Raw genomic sequence first — 18,512 nt, forward strand, 5'->3', positions numbered from 1 at the left:
AGGCGGAGGCGGCATCCTGCTGTTCAGAGTGCGTGCTTCAGCGAGCTTGTCCCCGTCTGCTCTGGGCTGGGCGAGCTGAGTTTCTACAGGAGTCGTGTGTCACTGCTCCTGGCTAGGAGAACCCTGCTCTCAGCACCTATGTCAAGGACATATCTAGGCAGAGGCCCAGCTTCCTCAATGCTTCCTGTCAGATCCAGCCCCCAGGGGCTGTTCAGTGTGGAAGCGGAACCTGGGGCATAGACTTAGGGTGGAGCAGGCACGCTGGGAACCTGGACCATGCGCTCCATGGCGTGTGTGGCCCAGCTGCCCATCACACCCTGTTCCAGGAAGCATGAGGCACTGTGGAGCCCACCCCACCTGAGGGACGGGCTGGCACACTGCAAGAGCAGCCAGGCCAGGACTGAGGCCTCAGCAGCCGCTCCAATCCCACCACCGTGCCGAGGGGCTGCCCTGCTGCCTGCACACCTGCATGGTGACCGGTCTTGGGGAGGACAGCTATCCCTACACTGCCGACAGCTGGAGGCCACGACGCCTCGACTCACCAGGCTGCAAAGGCCTCCAGCCCCGCCTTGGTCCCGAGCCCCCTCGTTCAGTCCCCTCACAAGTCCACAGACACAGTGAGCTGTTTGGAGTATGATTTTATGGGGAGCACATTTGTGTGAGGCAACAGCAGGCGCACACATGAAGAAAAGGCACAGCCCTCTGTGGACACTGGCACGCAGCACCGGGCTCCGCTGTGGCGGTCAGCAGCATTGGGTCAGGATGTCCCTGCTGAGCAGGTGCAACAGCTTGACACTGGACCAGCTTCAGGGGGCGCCAGGCTGCGGGAGAGATGACAAGTTGGGCGGTCAGTTGTGGCTCCTGCTGCCCCGACCCTGTGGTGTTGCTGCACCTAGCCAGTAAGGAGGCTGAGAGGACCTGGCAGCACCCGGTGGTCAACACTGACCACTGTAAATAAACAGAACACTGGTAAGTAAACATGCAAGGCCTGGCCCCAGAGCAGAAGTCCCGGTAAGCCAGCTCTGAGGCCGAAGCCCAGATCTGGGGAGCAGCAGCAGTAACGTGCCTGCTGATCCTTTCGACAGAGCACAGAGGGAGTGCACGCTGCAAGAGTCTCAGATACAAGGGGACGGAGGGAGGTGAACAGCCTGGCAGAGCAGGTGAGAAATGCTGAAGAGGGGAGGCGATCAAGTGGCAAACAGAACCTGCACCCCAGCTCAGTAGCACACAGTGAGCGTAGGTGGATGAAACCTGGGCACAGAGATGACTGCCGGAAAGTGAGCGAGCCCTGGCCCTGCGCTCCACAGCCCCTCTCTCCTGGCCCACGCTCACTCTGCAGGGACGTTTCTTTTCCTACCTTTAATGTAAAACCTTGCCAAAAACAAACCAAAAGAGGTAAGGCCTCAGGTCACAGCCAGCGCTGGCACTGTGACATGATGATCTGCAGGTGCAGGCAGCCACTTAGCAGTGCTCAGCCTCAGGCGGAAACCAAGCGGAAAAGGAAAACCAAAGCTTTCAGCAGGAAACAGAATCCCCTATCTATAGAGCCTCCCTAAAAGACAGCAAAACCGCCGAGGGAGGCTAGGGAGTCTGTGTTCTGTGCACAGGATGGAAAGGCACGTGGAGAAGCTTCCACAGTGCACAGCAGGCAGGAGCTCTGGTGGGCACCAAGGAGGGGCCAAGACTCCCACTGACAAAAAGGACAGAGGACAGTGCTTAGAGCACCATGGCATCAGAGACACAGGCTCCGGAGATGGCAGCTGCACGGGGGGTCTACAGGGTGTGAGGATGGGGCCTCCATTCGACAGGTACAGGAGGTGCCCAATGAGGGAGACGGGCAGGAGATTCTGTATGAGGGGACACCTGGCACTGCTGCAGCAGGAGGCCCGTGCTGGGTTGGGCACAGAGGACAACAGGCTCACTCACACCGTGGCACACAAGGGACAGTCCGGGTCACATGCCCATGGACCAGGCAGGTGTGAGTTATTCCCCGATAAAGCACACTATGTAATGGTTTATATCTAGATGCCCCCTACAAAGCCTGTGCGCTCATAGGCCAGCTTTTGGGAGGTGACTGGATCATGGGGTGTGATATTCATCACTGGATTAGTCCACTGATGAGTTTATGGCCAACTGTGATGCTGAGAGGTGAAGCCTGGTGGAGGAGATGAGTCATGGGGGTGTGGTCTGGAAGAGTCTGTCTCCTTTCTCCTCCCTTGGTCCCTCGCTGCTTCCTGCTGCCCTGCCATTGGCTGTTTCTCTTCTGCTTTGGGGCCAGCTGACTGTGGACTGACGCCTCTACAAACTGTGAGCCAAAACACTTCTCCTTAGATGTTCAAGTACAGTGTCCTAGTGACAAAGTAACTAAGACACTGTGTCTAAAGACATACTGCCGGCCAACGTGAGTAGAAGATGAAGGGCCCACGACGTTCAAGGGAGCGGGGGGGCACAGGCATTACCTTGGGGACCAGCTGGGGTCTGGGCACAGCGAGGAGGTCACACAAGCGATTCCGCTGCCCCCTGACGACTGGGAGCTCAGCATCCCTGCACAGAGGAGGAAGCTGTTAGCCCTTGCACCATGGGCCTGTGTACGCAGCTGCACAGCTCGTGGACCTCAGGTGAGGGAAGCTTGGAGACACTCCACCCGGAAACAGGTGCTGGGTGAGCCCTGGACAGGACAGGAGGGGCTGGCACTACCCACTTGAAGCCAAAGAGTTGAGAAGCAAGGGCTTCCCAAGTTGTAGTTCAATTCAGTTATTTATTGTTTCATTAAAACCAAAAGTTTAGCAATGCTGTGGCAAAAATTGAGCAAGTTTTTTTCTGATAGCTGTTGTTAAATTCTCTGAAACTTTTAAACAGAAAACAAGCTAAGTTAATGTATCCAGTCACTCCTCTTCTTTTTGTCCTGGCTCAATGTTTTTAAAAAACTGGAAACAACTGCTAACTCATGCGGTGGCTCACCTGCCCAGATGGCAAAGGTGGCAAGTTGGGCTGCTGAGGAGCAGAGGCGCCCACAGCCTCAGACAGCAGGCCTCAGGGAAGCCCTGTCGCCAGGGCCAGGACAGAGGAGTGAACACCCCCTGCACCCTTAGTGGCTCCACAGCACTGCAGCCCCGCCCACTGAACCCGGATCAACAGAGCTGCACCTGTGTCTGGGGGGTGGGGCAGGGCCCAGCGCCCCACACGCTGCCCTGGCTCCTGTTGCCAATGCAAGGGTGATACTGGTGCCCATGGAGGAAAGCATGTGTGTACGCAAGTGCGTACGTGGATCCTGTTGGCATGTGCACCTGTGTATGCGAGTGTACACGTGCGTATGGTGCCTGTATCCCAGCCTCACACAGTGAGGCAGCAAGATGGTCACTGTCACTTTCCTGCTGTTCCCACGCCCTCAGCCCAGGACACTTTGAAGCTGCACTGCAGGCCAACTTCCCTGCGTGGCTGAGGGGTGGTACTGGGGTCATGTGCCTGGCTCAACCCGCGCCCCTGGCTCCATGCTGTGTCCTCACGGGCCGACTCCATGAGAGCTGGGAGAGGCAGTTCGGGCGGCCTCACTGGTGAAGCTGCAGCTGCATGGCTGGGGCTGCTGTCACTAGACAGGATCAGCCACTTCCCTGACTTCTGACACCTGACATCACTGTGGGTCAGGCAGTCACCAGCACCCAGCAGTGCCCAGATGTGAGAGTTTCGGAATGGGGGGCCACCCACCTTCAGGATCCAGGCTGCCCATCCCACACTTTCCAAGGAGCCGCGCCTAGAGAAAACTTTCCCACCTAAAGCCCCAGCCCCGCTGGTCCTCAGGTCAGGCAGTGAAGGGCAGAGCTAAGCCAGCTAGGGTTGAAGTGTACCCCCTCTTCCCTCAGAGGTCTAGGGAGCCCAACAGACTCAGCAGGAGGCAGGCAGCTGCTCAGGTCCCCACTCACCAGGCTGTGTCACTGAGCACAGCCACAACCTCGTCCAGGACACTGGCGCTCAGCACGTTGCTGTAGGTGAGCACCATCTCATACACCTGGCTCGCCGTGGACTTCCGGATCTGGGCAAGGACAGTGTGTCAGTGGATGAAACTGCACAGTCAGGGAGCCCTGGGTCCTGTGATGACCCCTAAGAGGGCACAGCTGACCTCAGACACCAAGCAGAAGAGACCTGGCCTCTGCAGGGCACAGGTCAGGAAAAGAGGGCTTCATGGGGGCCTCGGGATGTCATGTCACTGTTGGGAAACGGCCACTGCTTTTCAAGCTGCTTCCCCCACCCCCAGGAATCCATATTCCTGGTGGCTCAGGAAAGCTGACTGGGGGGGTCTGCAGGGGGGCGGTGTCAGCCACCCACTGAGAGCCACTGTATTTTGAGAGTCACTCTCACCTTAGAAAAGGTCACCCTGGGGCCATGTAGTTCTCAGAGCCAGAGGGAAAGGGAGGTCCTGGCAGTCTCACCTGGACAGAAGCTGGGCTCAGGTGCAGGGCACTGCCCCTCAGTGGGACGAGCCCAAAGCCCCTTAGAACTGTTCTGGGCTCCGGAAGCTAGCCTGAATGAAACCTTGGCCACACCTCCCCACCCAGAGCCTCTGTCCATGCCTGCGATGCACCCACAGCACACCATCCACTCCAGCAGCTTCCCAGCCTGCTGTGAGTCACAGCTGGGCGCACCATCTTTAGATGCAGTACACAGGCCAACACTTACCACGGGGAACGGATGGCAGAGGAGCAGCATTAGCTGCAAAAGCACCTTCCTTCTCACATCGCCGCAGAACTGCACCATCCCACAGAGACTGCAGAGGACAAGCCAGGGGAACATAAGGCCAGGCAGGCCAAGTCCAGGGTTCCCAAGACCATTGGCAAAGTCAAGGCACACAGACACCAGGCAGGCACAGAATAGGATTCAGGGTGTGAGGACACCTCAGAGAGCCCAGCGACCACCTGCCCGCCTGTGAGGTTCCCCTATCTGCGATATCCCCTAGCCTCGGGGACCTGTGGTGCAGTTGAGGTGTTTGGCCAGTGGCCTCACCTTTCTTTAGGACTACTGCAGACAGACATGAAACCCAGGCACTTAAAGTGCTACATGATTGGCACCACCTACAGCTGCCATGCAAAGCTGCCGAGCCCTCCTGTGCAGTCCCTGCCAGGCCACTTAACACTCACACTGCAATGCTGGACCGAAGTTTCTGGACGTCTTTCGACTTCTTAATCTCTTCCTTACAGAGTGCAAGCAACTTCACACAGAAGGGGTGGCTGAAAGGAGAAAACAGTGTTCTAGAGCGCAGCTTCCAGGAGAGCACATGGCAGCAGTGACATAAGCGATCCGACGGCCCATTCCCAGGCACACTGAGCAGGAGACAGAGACTGGCTCCCTGATTCCCTGGCAGGTACTGCGAAGAACAAATGCCTATCTCACCCAAAACCACAGCTGCCCACAATTTTCCCCAACACTACACAGGCTGGCCCTGGCACAGTCACAGTGCCCCAGTTACAGATCCCCAACAAAGCCTGACAATGTCACAGCTCTGAGCAGAGGCGCACAAAGGCCCTGGCTGGAGCATGAGGACACCCTCGTCCTGCCCAGGCTGACCACCCACACCTGCCCCAGGAGCCTTGAGCTAGCTGCAGCATTCCAGGGCTGGCCTGGGACAACGTGGCTGTCCTGGGCCCAGGTGGCAGGTGGAGGTGACCTCGAGCCCAGGTCCCCACTGCCACTCATGTGGGACCCTCCTGACCTGGCTCCCTCCAATCGTCGTGCTGCTAAGGGCTACGGTCACTCTGGTCCCAAGCCCACAAGAGGGCACAGCCATCCATAGCCCCCCTTGGGTGCAAGCTCGGTTTCCCCCTGCTCTGGTTCCTGGCCATGCATGCCCCAAAGCTCTGTCAGGATCTTCAAGGCCTACACTGCAGTCATCTCCGTCCAGACCAGCACCCACTGAGCCTAGCACCATGAGTCCATCTGACAGGGGTCCCAGCCTGTGTCTTAGCCACTGCAGAGGCCCCAGCTATACCCTGTTCTCTCTCTCTGGGGGCCACAGCCATGCAGAAAGAGCGCGTCTGGCCTGCCACATCTCACAGCAGCATCCAAAAGAGCCAGTGGTCACTCAGCCCCTCTACCACCAGCCCAGCCCCAGGGCTCCCCTTTTCCCTAGACCCCAGTGGGGATTCATGCAACAGCAGCAGTAGCAGCAGGCTCTACTGCCACCAGGCTCTAGGGGCGAGCAGACGCCTCCTGGGGCTGGAGCTGCACTGGAGGCAGGAACTCCACGGGTGGTGGAACCAAGGCCTGATCTGTCCACTCCCAGGGCCAACACATCTAAAGGTGCTGTCAAAGAGGTGGGGAAGGATGCCCTTGCCTTCCCCGAAGGGCTGCAGCCGCGCACCACGAGACACAGTCCTTACCCAGGCCTCGCCTCATGCAGACGTGCAGCTCTGCACATGTGTCCCAGGTGCACACCACGCACAGGGCATGGGGGGCCTGCACAGGAGGTGTAAACATGCACACCAAAACCAAGGACTCTACAGGTGAGCTCTGCAGGGGTTCAAAAAGTGTCTTGAAAGAGTCAGCAGCTGGAAGGCAGGTGAGGGGTAATGCAAGAGAAAGACAGCTCTGAGACGCAGAGCTGAAGACAGTGCCATAACTGAGGATCCGAGCACAGAGGCTTTGGTGGGACCCAGGGTGAGAGCACGGGACACACAGCACACAGGGGCAGGAAAGCACCTAGAATTCTATGCCTTGGATGAACCACAAGAGCACTGCAGAGCATTCTCTGGGAGAGGGACACAAGACAAGGGCCTGAAGTGCAGCAAGTAATGAGAGAGACCAAGCTGCAGATGGAGACTATTCCAAAGATGCTGACTTCACAATGAATGGAAGTAAGCCAGACACACGTGCCATCCTCACTGTGTGGATGCCGTGACATAATCCATCCTAAGAAGGATCAAATACTGGAAATTAGACTTTGGTATAGTTTCTAGGACAATCAAAAACAGAAAAAAAGAGAACAGAAAAAAGCACAAAGTCCTCCAAAAAGAAATGAGGAAAATGGAATGAGAAAAATGATTCGGATAATCAAAGTGATGGCAAGAGATGGAGGTGTGGGAAATACAAAACCAAGGGAAATATCTTTCTGTGGCAGATTCAGCTGCCAGGCACAGAGGGGCACACCTGTGATCCCAGCTACTTGAGAGGCTGAGCCTGGAAGATTGCAAAGCCAAGGCCAGCCTGGGCTACACAGCCAGACCCTGTCTCAAAAAAATAAAAACTTGAAAGCAAGAATAAATGAAATAAAGGACACAGTTAAAAGATAAAGATAATGAGGTTGAACTTTTACAAAACTACAGAGTATTAATGGCGGATAGTCAAAAAACAAAATACAGTGGTGCTCAGTTCTCTCCACAAGTCTGGTCGCAAACCAAACTGGACAAGAACCAAATCAAATTTCCCCATAAGGTCAACATTGTCCTTAACGACTGAATTTGATTTGGTTCTCCTCCAACTTGGTTTGTGACTCGAATCATGAAACGCATCAAGTTCATAAACCAAGGTGCCACGAGCTTGATTCTCGGTACCTGAGTACACAAGCTTGATTCTTTCCATGACTCTAGAAAAGACCATCACATTCATGTTCATGTGGGAAAAATGGCCTTGGGTATGTTTGTCACCCAATGCAGAGTTTGAAACAGAACAATTTCCCAAATGTTTCTGTTTGCAAACAAAAGTATTCATGAACTGAGATACCACTGTACAGTATATGAAATACTGAAAGTCAAAAAATGTAAGTTCAAAATCACCAGAAGCAACACAAGACAAAGAGTGTAAGCAAAAAGCACTTCTAGAAATGGAAAGGGTCATTTGATCCTGAGTCAACCCTGACCTCATATGTGCCAAAAATACAGCCTAAAAATTCATAGAGCAAAAATTGACAAACTATAAAAAGAATTTTTTAAAAAGCTCTATCATAGCAAGAGAGATTTCCCCACCGTCTTACATCTTATTCTGAAATACATGAAGACTTGAATGGAACGCTCGCAGACCGAACACGCAGCATGCACGCAGTGACAGCACACCTCGCTGGGTGTGGCTGCCAGCACAGTTCTCGCAAGGCAGACGGAGCCGTAGCGATGTGCTAGCACTAGTTAAAATGAGTAACTTCAAGGTTAAGATTAAAAAGTTACCCACAGCAAAGCTGAAGAGCCACCCTCCTGCCTGACATAGTTAAGAACTCAGCAGGACTCAGGAGACAAAGGCGGTGGGGGAAGCAGTAAGGCGGCCAAGCCCAGGTGCCCCGAGGTGCAGTATGCAAGGCTGTGGGCAGAGAGAGAGGTGAGGGACAGCAAGGCTGCCCCATGGCCAGGGAATGCACCCCACAGAGAGGACAGGAAAGCCCACCTGTTCCCCAGTGGGAAGAAAGCTCGGAAAGAAAACATCAAAAGCAGAGACCTTGGCAGTGGGAGAAAGTCAACTTGAGACCCAGCTCTGGGTCCCCCAAGAGTTAAAAGCAGTATGGGAAAGGTCAGACTCTTCCCAGGGACTTCGGTCCCCCAAATGCAGGACGATCAGCCCCACAAGGCAAAAGAAAAGCCAGCAGGCATTCAAAGCAGCAAGGGAACAGCCGCAACAGGATCACCTGCTCACCAAGCCAGCCCAGCACCCTGACAGTATCACGTGTGGAGGAGACTACCCACACGGAAGACAGACACACAGAGGCACAGGTCTTGTCTGTCCATGGCGGGCACAGGGTGCTCCAGCCCCTGCCGTCCTGCCCACAAAGCTGGCCAGGCCCTTCCCACAGCTCAGGCTCCAGAGCAGCTGTGGTGAATGGCCCCAGCCAACAGACACCTCACCTCTCAGGCAGCCCCAGGCACCCAGGCTGCCGTGTGTAACCTTGAGCCTGAGCACCCTGAAAGGGTGTTCTGGGTTCTGAGCCCCAGCTCTGAGTGTTGTTTCTTTAAAGTGTGGGCTACTTGGGCTGAACCCAGTGGGGCAGGGGGGCAGGCCTCACTTCTCCTCCCTGGTGAAAATGTCGAAGCACCCATTAGCCAGCATCTGATCCAGCATCTTCAGCAATGATACGGATACCCTGCGGGGAGAAAACGCACATGAGACTCCGAGCCATCTTCCAGGGTGCACAGGGACGTGGGAAGGGGCAGGCAGACACGGACAGGTTCCACACAAGGTGGCCAAGAAGGCCTCCAGGTCACTGCCTACAGCAGGGAGCATCCCAAGCCCAGAGGCCACGGCCAGCCAGTTCTCGCAACGACTTCCATTCTTGGGAGTGCCAAGCTCGCTCACTCAGGGGCCCTGGGAGTCTTCCTGCAACCAGGATTCGGCTGCATGCGCCTAGCATGTGGCTCAGGGTATGAAGATGGCCCAAGGGCAGGGCAGGAGAGGAAAAACCAGAGTAGGCACAACCCAGCAGCCCACGGTGGGCAAACCGAGCCTCACGCTCCCTGCTGCCGGGATGAACACGGGCCACTGCTCCCTGGACGCCCCCCCGCCCCCGAGACAGGACAGTGACAGCCCTGTACACCATCCCTCCCAACCCACCTGTGGAAATGCCACTTGCCTGTCGTTCCGGAGGTTGTCCTCAAAAACTTGCAGGAGGGTCCCACTGAAACTGCCCAGTGCCTGGGGGTCCTGCTGAATGCCCTTCATGTACTCGAAGAGACTCTGGGTAGAGTGTTTGACCTGTAATGCCAAGGCAGCCACAAGTTCATGTCTGCTGAGCACAGGGAGGGGGCTACAATGTCCAGAGTGACAGTACGTACACAGGTCACCCACGGTGAGCATACTGGAACACAACCCTCGGACAGTGGCACCCAGTCAGAGCCCAGTGTACCCATGCTCATGCCACGACATGGTGACTGGGGCCACTGGGTATTACCAGCACCAGCACTGAGAGAGCCACAGCTCAGCCCCAGAACCTAGACATACCCAGGCCCCCATGTGGGATCAGACACACAACCAGGACTGGACCCGAACAGAGCAGAACAGTCCTGAAAGGAGACCACATGGCCTGCCCGCTAGCTGAGCTCCATCATGGGGAGCGGAAGGAGGGGGTGGGTCAGCCCTGGCAGAGTGGTGAGGGCTGGACTGGACTTGGGGACGTGTCGAACCCACCCAGGAAGTGGAGACACACAGAGCAGACAGAGGGGGCAGCAGGGGACCCCAAGAGTAAGAGACAGTAAGGCCCCAGGCAAGCCACCCGAGTGTGAAGTTCTTGTCTGGAGAGCACAGAGCTCCTGTGGGTAGCACAACAGCCCAGAGGAAGCAGCTGTGTGTGTCCCAGGGCAGGCGGGATTGCCACACGGCCACGCAGGTAGCAAGAGCACCCTCTGCGCCCTGACACACTTCACCTTCCTCAGAGGATGAGTTTAAGTCAATCGTTCCTCATCAGCAGGATGAGCAGCTAAAAGCACAACAGAAGTATCACTTGCAGATACCAAAGCTCCCATCAAAGCAGCACACTCAGTCCAGACGTGTGTGCCTTGGGTTTCAGGCAGCTCCTTCCTGGCATGGCCCCCAAAGGCCCCAAAACATCAGCTATACTCATGGCAGAGCTGCCAGTGGGGCCTGGGAACTGACAGAGACTGAGCAGCTGCCACTCAGAATGCTGGCTCCACCCAAGCAAGTTTTGGCCATGCCGCTGTCCTCCAGAATGTGCACATGGAGCCCAGGTCACTCAGGCTCCCTGACCACAGGTGAGGAGCTGGACCCACGCCAAGGACCACATGAGAACGAGGCAGAGGGAAAGAGGGGCCCACAGAGACAGCACACAGGCCAACAGAAGAGACACTGCTGTGCCCTCACAGGCCCAGCCCTGGCCCCAGGAAGGAGGAGCCGCCCTGTACCCTGTCCCTGCCCAGCCAGGGGCCTCCTCACCGTGGACTCGGTCAGGCCACCCACAGACACGGCCAGCCCCAGCAGCACATGGTAGCGGTAGGTGGGCAGCCCCAGGAGCTGGGTGATGCGCGGGAAGGCCTGGGAAGGTGCGTTCCAGTTCACAGTGGCCACTTCAGACCTGCAAGAGAGCAGGTTCCTCACGTAGGTGACCGTGTGTGTGTGTGTGTGTGTGTGTGTGTGTGAGAGAGAGAGAGAGAGAGAGGAGCCTCTGCGCAACAGTACCTGGGAAGCAGTGCCTCTAGTTCCTTGCGGTGGGGCACGTGGGGCACAGGCGGGCCATCGAAGTGCAGAAGTGTCAGGAACACGCAGGCAGCATGGGCACGGAACCGGTCAATTTTCTCACTTGCCTGCTGGGCCACGCAGCACATGACTTGCTCACAGCTGAAAATCAGGGCAGCACTGTCAGTCCACAGCATATAGGCCACCTGAGTCGTTTAGTATGTGCAGCCGTTACAGGCACCTCACACAGGGCAGTGGAGCCCAAAACTACAGTTCACAGACCTACCCAGCCTGTCACCCTCTGATCCCTGCCACCTTCTCCTGGAACCACACAGCAGTGCACCAACACTGACCAGGTCTCAGGGAGGAAGAGTGACAAAAACAATGACAGGCAGGTGGCAGACGAGGAGGCTGGGACAAGGAAGAACTGGGGCTGAGAAAGGAAGTGGTCATGAAGAGAGACAGGTCAGGCAAATGACCACAGCCAGGAGGCTGTATCTCCACAGAGCAGCTCCACTGATGGCAGAGTCCAAGGCCTTGGCAAGGTGGCACAGCAGGGTAAGAGACCCACCACAAGGAACCCCAGGTCACTGAGAAAGTGATGACAGCTGTTCATCAGGAGAGGCTGCAGCATGGACCCGAGCCCAGCAGAACCCTGGTCTTGCTCACTAAGTTGGCTGTCCCAATACTGGGCTGGGGAAAGCTGGGAGCCTCACCCTGGGGGTACCAAGTAGAAGGAGGACTGTTCACAACCAAGGGCTGTGGGAGTGAAGGGGGCCAACAGGATGGACTGGGAGGAGGTGTGGCCCTGCAGGTCACGCCAGCTGGCCTTTGTGACACTCACATGTGGGCCTCAATCAGTGCGGGCTCTGTCCGCGCCAGCAGCAATGTCAGGTCCATCAGGCTGGTCATGGCGGCCTCGCGGACCCTGCAGGACAAGAAGATGCAAGCAGCTCAGTGTGTGGCAGGGATTCGGGCTCCAGGCCTGCCACCCACCCAGGCCCAGCGAGCACAGGCTCTACAGACAGCCACACAGGCTCTTCCCTGGGAAAGAAGGTCCATGGACCACTGAAGAATAGAAACACGCATGGGAGCCCCACGGGCCACACTCAGGTCAGGTTCTGAGAGACCAAGACACAGGGCAAACTTCGGAGCTTAAGGGACCCTGCTGCTCCCTGCGAAAGGTAGGGAAACCCACCATGGCACCGCAGCCCCTAGCAATGGGCAGTGTGCCCCTCACCCATCAGCAGGCAGACTCGAGTGAGGCAGGAGTGGGCAACCCCAGCAAAGCCTGCAACTGACACACACAGCAGCCCCGGCCCCCACAAGAACCCCACAGACACATGCACATCAGCTGCTACTGAGCACCACACCCTTCCCACACACCAGGACCTGCTCTCTAGGCAGATACCACCTTTAGCTTAGGTTAAAGAAGCAAAGTATGTGAAATCTGAAACGGGGCCAGCACATGCAGGTCTCACCCTGGAGCAAAAGCAGCCCTTTAGGTTTGGAAACAGGTGCTATCCCTGTGTTGAGGACAAGGAGGCATAAAGCGCCAGTAGAAGGGCCCTGCCTCACCCAAACCCAGGACAGGGCCTGTCCCAGGTTCCTATTGCGAGGACCAGGGTCATCCAAGGGGGTCCCAGACACAGGCTGACCTCAGAACCACACCTATGGTCAGACACGGGTGAGCCGACAGCCTGCTCCATGGACAGACTTCAAGACGACAGAGTAGAAGAGTCTAGCCCCAGGGGTGGGCACAGTTGTGGGCCTTGCAGCTCAGGGAATACCGAGCAGCACCACATTCCACTTACTCCAGAGGACTCCCCAGTAATTACTAGGGGCATTCGCCTTTAATGCGTGCTGGGGGAAAAGGGGCCAGATATACCTGCAGGGGAACTGGTGGGGTGGCTGCAGAATATGCCAGGGTGAGTGGGGGGTGGCCCAGACAAATGCCAGTGGGTGTGGGGGAAGCCTGGGAAGCACATGGGGCAAGGGTGCAGAGGACACAGGGGGGTGGTGTCTATCCGCAAAGTGTGCTGGGAACACGGCGGTGGGTATTGCACACATCTCCTTCCTTGCTATGCGCCAACTCCTGAGCTGTGAGGCAGGGGAGGCTGTGGGTAGCGACGTGTTTGTGATGGGTGCGAGCAGGAGGAAGCACTGCGTCTGAGTCCTGAGTCCCAGCTGGCCCCACAGGAACTGGGAAAGGCCACACCCCAGAAGTCAGACACCCCGTATGGTCCCAAGGCTCACCCCAGGACAAGGCCAAACCTTGTGATCATGAGCCGAAGCCCAACGCAGCATCAGCTGATGGAGAAAACCACCCAACTCAAGCCCCACAACTTAACTCACAGAATGTGATTAAAAGTTACACAGGATACTCAAAAATAATAAATACAAATAAAAAACAGTAAAAGAGGACCCACAAATGACACGGACATTACAATAACGTACAGAGTGCTTTAAACAACCATCTTTAAGGAAAGGAATATGTTGAAGGAAAAAAAGATGAAAAAATGGAGGAAAGTAAATGAAAAATGGAGAATTTCTGAAAGAATTGAATCTAAAAAGAGACCAAACACTAAAACATACAACACTGGAAGCTGAGCACTCACTGAAGGGCCCCGTACTGCACAGAGGTGCCTCGTGGAGCCACCACTGACCCACAGAAGGAACCACTTGCGGGAGGCTAGGGCAGCACTGGCCAGCACCCACCTGCCCTTTGTGCTCTGCTTAATGGCAGCAGCAGCAGCCACACCCCAACAGCAAAGCCCACCACTTCCCCGGCACAAACTGAGGACGATCACTGGTCATTCAGGTCTCCAGGAACAGAGGGCTCACAGAGAAACCACGTGAGCTCTGCATGGACCTGTGCCATCTGCCGTGGGCCAGAGCCACGGCTGCAGCGGGCAGAGCTCATGCTCTGTATCCAGCAGGCGAGCAGAGTCTCCACCAAGAACATGGAAAACAGAACACAGGGAGAACAGGACCGCAGACCCTCCTCATGGGAAGACACCACGCACAGGCCGCCCCTGACAAGGTGGAGACTGTTGTCCAGGGACAAGGAGATTCTGGGGCCAGGCTGAAGGAGGCAGCTGCTCATGCAAGGAAAGGCTGAAGGCCAGGCCAGACAGCAGCCCGGGGTGACACCCCGCCACAGGGTCCACGGCCACATGGCAGGTCTGCCCCCACTCCTGCCAGCCTGGGAGGACCTGGGGCTCTGAGGAGGCAGGGCAGCCACACAAAGGCAGCCCTTTTGTGCACACAAGCCGGTCCACTCACTCCACCCTCCCCAAACGAACCTGTGGCCCCCAGGGCTGGCAAGCAGCACCTCCACGATGGAGGCGGGAGAGGCGCTCACCATGGCAGTGGAAGCCTGGGCAAGGGGGATGCTCTAATGGGAACCTAGCGGATGGTAAAGACAAAGTGAAATTGAAAACTGTACAAGACCTCAATAGCAGAAAGGAAGAACCAGTACCCTAAACGTAGATCAACAGAATCTACTCAACAAAAGATGAGGGAAAAAAAAATTCAAAACACAGCTTCAGGACTCCAGCTGGGCCTGGTAGCAATCCCAGCACTCGGGAGGGTGAAGCAGGAGGATCGTTGCAAGCTGGAGACCAGCCTGGGCTACAAAGTGAGCTCAAGGCCAGCCTGAACTACATAGCGAGACCCTGCCTCAAAAAAAAAAAGGACTGACACATGGCAACCTTGAGGTGTCCAGAGTGGGAGGGGCTACCAGTCAGGCATCCAGCCCTGGAGGAAGAGGGGTCACATGTGCAAGACAGGAGGAGGGGCGAGGTAAGAGGCTGTGTGCAGGGTGGGTAGAGAAGGCAAATGGTCAGGCATCCAGGACGAGGCGAGGAGGTGAACAGTCAGGTCTAGGACGGCAGAAGAGAGGGCAACTGGTCAGGTGCCCTGGCCTGGAGGGGAGGGGGCAACTGGCTAGACATCCAGGACAGGAGGACAGGAGGATGAGGGGACAGAAAGAAAGGAATCCCAGACATCCCAAATGTCGGCGGGCAGCCTCACTCCTTCCTTTTGAGCTCAGGTCACCAGCAGCCAGCTTCTGTCCAAACCTAACAAAACACTCTCCAACTCACAGTCCACGTCCTGCCATCCCCAAGAGCGTGAGCAGGAAACACTGAACAGAGCCCCTCCTGGCCGCTCCTGCTCACTCAACAGGCTCAGGCAGCAAGAAGACAACCCCACACGGTAAGAGAAACTTGGGGACCCCAGGCTGAGAGCACCTCAGGGCTATGAGATGGACAAGAGCACAGAGCATAGATTATGGCTCAGGATCCTTCAGAACAAACAGGCCTACGACGGGTCCCCTGTCATGTAGGTCCTGGCTCCAGGCAGAGGCCAAGATGAGGAGTAGTTGAGCCTGGACCCTGGCTCTACACACCAATTCTTCCTGAGAGCCCATACACCCTTCCCAGGATGTCCTGCTTCCACTCCTCCCAGGCTTTGTTAGAGACAGGCACTACTGCACAGTAGCACAGGAGCCCCAGCTTTGACTTCCCCTCAGGACTCACAATCCCAGGCTCTGCAGGTTTCTCTCGCCTCGGTAGAGCACAGCAGCCACGAGTGACAGGAGCAGGAGGCCCCAAGGGCACTGCAGCCCTGAGGAGGATGGGAAGACAGGTCCAGCAGAGGGGACAAGGGGAGGACCTTGCCCTTGGACCGTCTGTCCCTTGACATTTGTGCCTAATGCTGGTGTCACAGCATGAAGCCCCACCTCGCGTCTCAAGGATGCTCAGTGCAGAGACCACAACTATAAACGTCACCCTTACCAGGCCCCCACGTCACCCCTGCTGTCTGTGGTGTAGTCTCCCATGCAGCCCAGCAGCGTGGTGTACACCTGGGCAACATTCTGTCTGCACACGGCTTCGTCTGGGGCCGCCTCCGCCTTCACACCCACAGTCTGGCAGATTCTGAAATGGAAATGTGCAAATGCAAACCTCCACACTGGAGCCCGACCTTCAGGCCATAGTGGCCTGGCACAGCTTCCTGAGAAGAGCTCAGCACAGACCAGGCCTCCCTGCAGCAGGGGCGAGACAGCGCTTGGCTCCCAGGTCACATCCCAGACTCCACTGCCCTCTCAGCCTTGAGCTGACAATGGGGTTAATGCCGGGGAGGCAGCAGGAGAAGGATGCATGGTCCTCCACACACAAGGCGCAGGGACTGCTTCCTCTTCGCCAGCCTCCAGGGACCTGCACCATCATCTATTATTATTATTATTGACACATTAGCATTGTCATTACTAGTGCTGGGGTGACCCCTGAGCCTGAGTTGAGCTGCACCTGAGCCCCAACCACACACTGCATGATAGTGAGATGAAGCTTCACAGTCCTCCAAAATTTTCAAAGCAGTTCCTGCATGGAGATGCAGCCACTCCACAGGTTTAATGTTCATCATAACAGGGCACCAAGCTGGAAATGTTCCCTACAATCCTCTGACTGGGCAGGAGGGCCAGGAGCAGAGGGTCTGGGAACAGGTGGGGCCTCCTGGCGCACTCACCTCGCGATGGCCCTCAAGCTGTCCCTCCTGGCCTCAGCGAAGCCCACGTCCTTCAAGGAGATGCGGGTGACTGCACTCAGACCGTCCAGGACCTGAGGTGACAGAAAGAAGTGCATCAGCTACTGAGGGAACATGACTCAGCAGAGGTGCGGCCCTGGGGCGGGACACAGCAGGGGCCAGGACTCTATGGGCAGCTCAAGGTGTGGTGTAGTGCAGAAGGGCACTCAGCCTTCCCTACTGCCCAGCCCAGCCCCAATCTCACACATCCCAGCAGACTCCTGCACCCAAGGCTCAGCCCAGGCAGGAGCAGACGGGGCTACCGATCGGTCTGAGCCACACCAGCAGCCATCACCATTCCATTTGCTTTTCATCCATGTAAGCAACATCTCTAAGGCCAGCTGCATGATGTTGGCCTTTCAGAGGGACACAGGGTGGGAGCTCAGGCAAGCAGCACCATACAGCCCTTCCTTCCCACCTGAGAAGGGAGCCCAGGTCACAGAGAACAGTGTGGCAGAGCTCACTCCCACAGCATCCAGGCAATGAGATCAGTGTGGCTAAGCCTGGTGCTTCCACTGGGAGAGGAAAGTACAAGTGTTTTTGGGACCAAGGCTGATAGGACAGGAGGGACACAGCTTTCCAAGGCCCCTGGACATGCCTCATCCCTTAGACACTCCTGGGCGCAGAGAACTAAGCTAGGTGTCAAGACAAGCATGTGGAACCAGACAGGAAATGGCCCAGGACAGGCCCACTCACAAGGAAGGTTAGGAAAGGGTTGCTGCAAGAAGCAGATGAGGCCAGCATGAGCAGTGGTGTCCGTATGGTGTGTGTGTGTGTGTGTGTGTGTGTGACCTGAGCGCCCTCTGGTACATCAGCTTCAACCTTGCTGTTCAATGGTAGACTGCGGTGGAGAAAACAGCACCTGGCTCCGCCAGATTACAGGGACTGGGCGTGGTGCCCAGTGAACCCTCGAAGTCTGAGGACCCTGCCTGGCACACACATTTTACCCAGCATTCTGCCCCCATGGCTGCATCCCCCAGGCTGCCAGCACGGGCAATGTGCTATCACCAAGGCCGAGCAGCAACTGCCAGCTTCGCCCCTCCTGCGCTGCAGCACAGGGCTCCAGTCAGTCCCCCGGGAGTGGCCTGGCTGCACATCGGAGAGCAGGCCAGCTACCACTCCCCTCTCTGCCTTCCACAGACACCATGCACACCTGGCAAGTCCCCTAGCCACAGGCTGCCATGCCCCACCATCCTCACCTGACGCAGCCGGCCTTGAAGGAGGAAGCCGGGCAGGGAACCCAGGGCCGATGCAAAGCCGCAGCGAACCATCTCCTCAGGGCTCTGGAGCTCGACAAGGTACCTTGGGATGAGCACCTCTACAGACAGGGAGTAGATGTGAGGGAGGGACCTGTGCTCTCAGCCAGAGCCGGACACACAAGCAGGACAGTGCCCAGGGAGGATGGCAGTGCTTTTGGCTTCTGAAGCAGACACACTTTCAAGATGACATACACCAAAACATGTACCAAGGAACTTTTACAAGGCGTGTTAAAGTTTTTGTGAAGTTTTAGCCACTGTTTTCTTCTTGGGAAAATGAACAAAAGGTTCCCTGGCTGGGTAGAGCAGCTACTTCACGCTGACCCTGAGGAATGTGGGACAGGGACACAGGCATAGGCCAGGGTGGGCCAGAAAGAGGGCTGAGCAGTGAGCCAGCAGTGACAGTAGAGGCAAGGACAGGGCAGCTCCGCAAGGAAAGGCCCGTGGTGAGCAACAATAGGCCAGAAAGAGGACCAGCAACCGTGGGCATGGGACTCAGGGCCAGTGAGGGAGGACCCCAAGAGGAGCAAGCCATGGACTCTTCCCGACAAACGCAGGTCAGAGAGGTATAGGGAGGCC

General features: G+C 56.6%; 1 protein-coding gene across 2 annotated transcripts in view; it reads right to left on the minus strand.

The window, feature by feature from the left end:
• Window positions 1-621: 621 nt before the first annotated feature.
• The window catches only part of Tbcd (tubulin folding cofactor D), a 160,437-nt gene continuing 142,546 nt past the window's right edge, over window positions 622-18,512 (minus strand). Inside the window, exons 27-39 of one of the 2 annotated variants that reach the window (XM_005407182.2) lie at window positions 17,877-17,995; window positions 16,621-16,712; window positions 15,894-16,034; window positions 11,939-12,022; window positions 11,098-11,256; window positions 10,855-10,993; window positions 9,539-9,660; window positions 8,975-9,052; window positions 5,133-5,222; window positions 4,675-4,762; window positions 3,921-4,030; window positions 2,460-2,544; window positions 622-821 (exon numbers count right to left, since the gene is read on the minus strand). In XM_005407182.2, the coding sequence (XP_005407239.1) occupies window positions 807-821; window positions 2,460-2,544; window positions 3,921-4,030; window positions 4,675-4,762; window positions 5,133-5,222; window positions 8,975-9,052; window positions 9,539-9,660; window positions 10,855-10,993; window positions 11,098-11,256; window positions 11,939-12,022; window positions 15,894-16,034; window positions 16,621-16,712; window positions 17,877-17,995 (1,322 nt within the window). In that variant the 3' untranslated portion in view covers window positions 622-806. The remainder of the gene's footprint in view (window positions 822-2,459; window positions 2,545-3,920; window positions 4,031-4,674; window positions 4,763-5,132; window positions 5,223-8,974; window positions 9,053-9,538; window positions 9,661-10,854; window positions 10,994-11,097; window positions 11,257-11,938; window positions 12,023-15,893; window positions 16,035-16,620; window positions 16,713-17,876; window positions 17,996-18,512) is intronic. The other variant, XM_013506004.1, reaches the window with a different exon arrangement.

Source organism: Chinchilla lanigera, unplaced genomic scaffold (genome assembly GCF_000276665.1).
Source record: "Chinchilla lanigera isolate Chin_1 unplaced genomic scaffold, ChiLan1.0 scaffold00105, whole genome shotgun sequence".
NCBI lineage: Eukaryota > Metazoa > Chordata > Mammalia > Rodentia > Chinchillidae > Chinchilla > Chinchilla lanigera.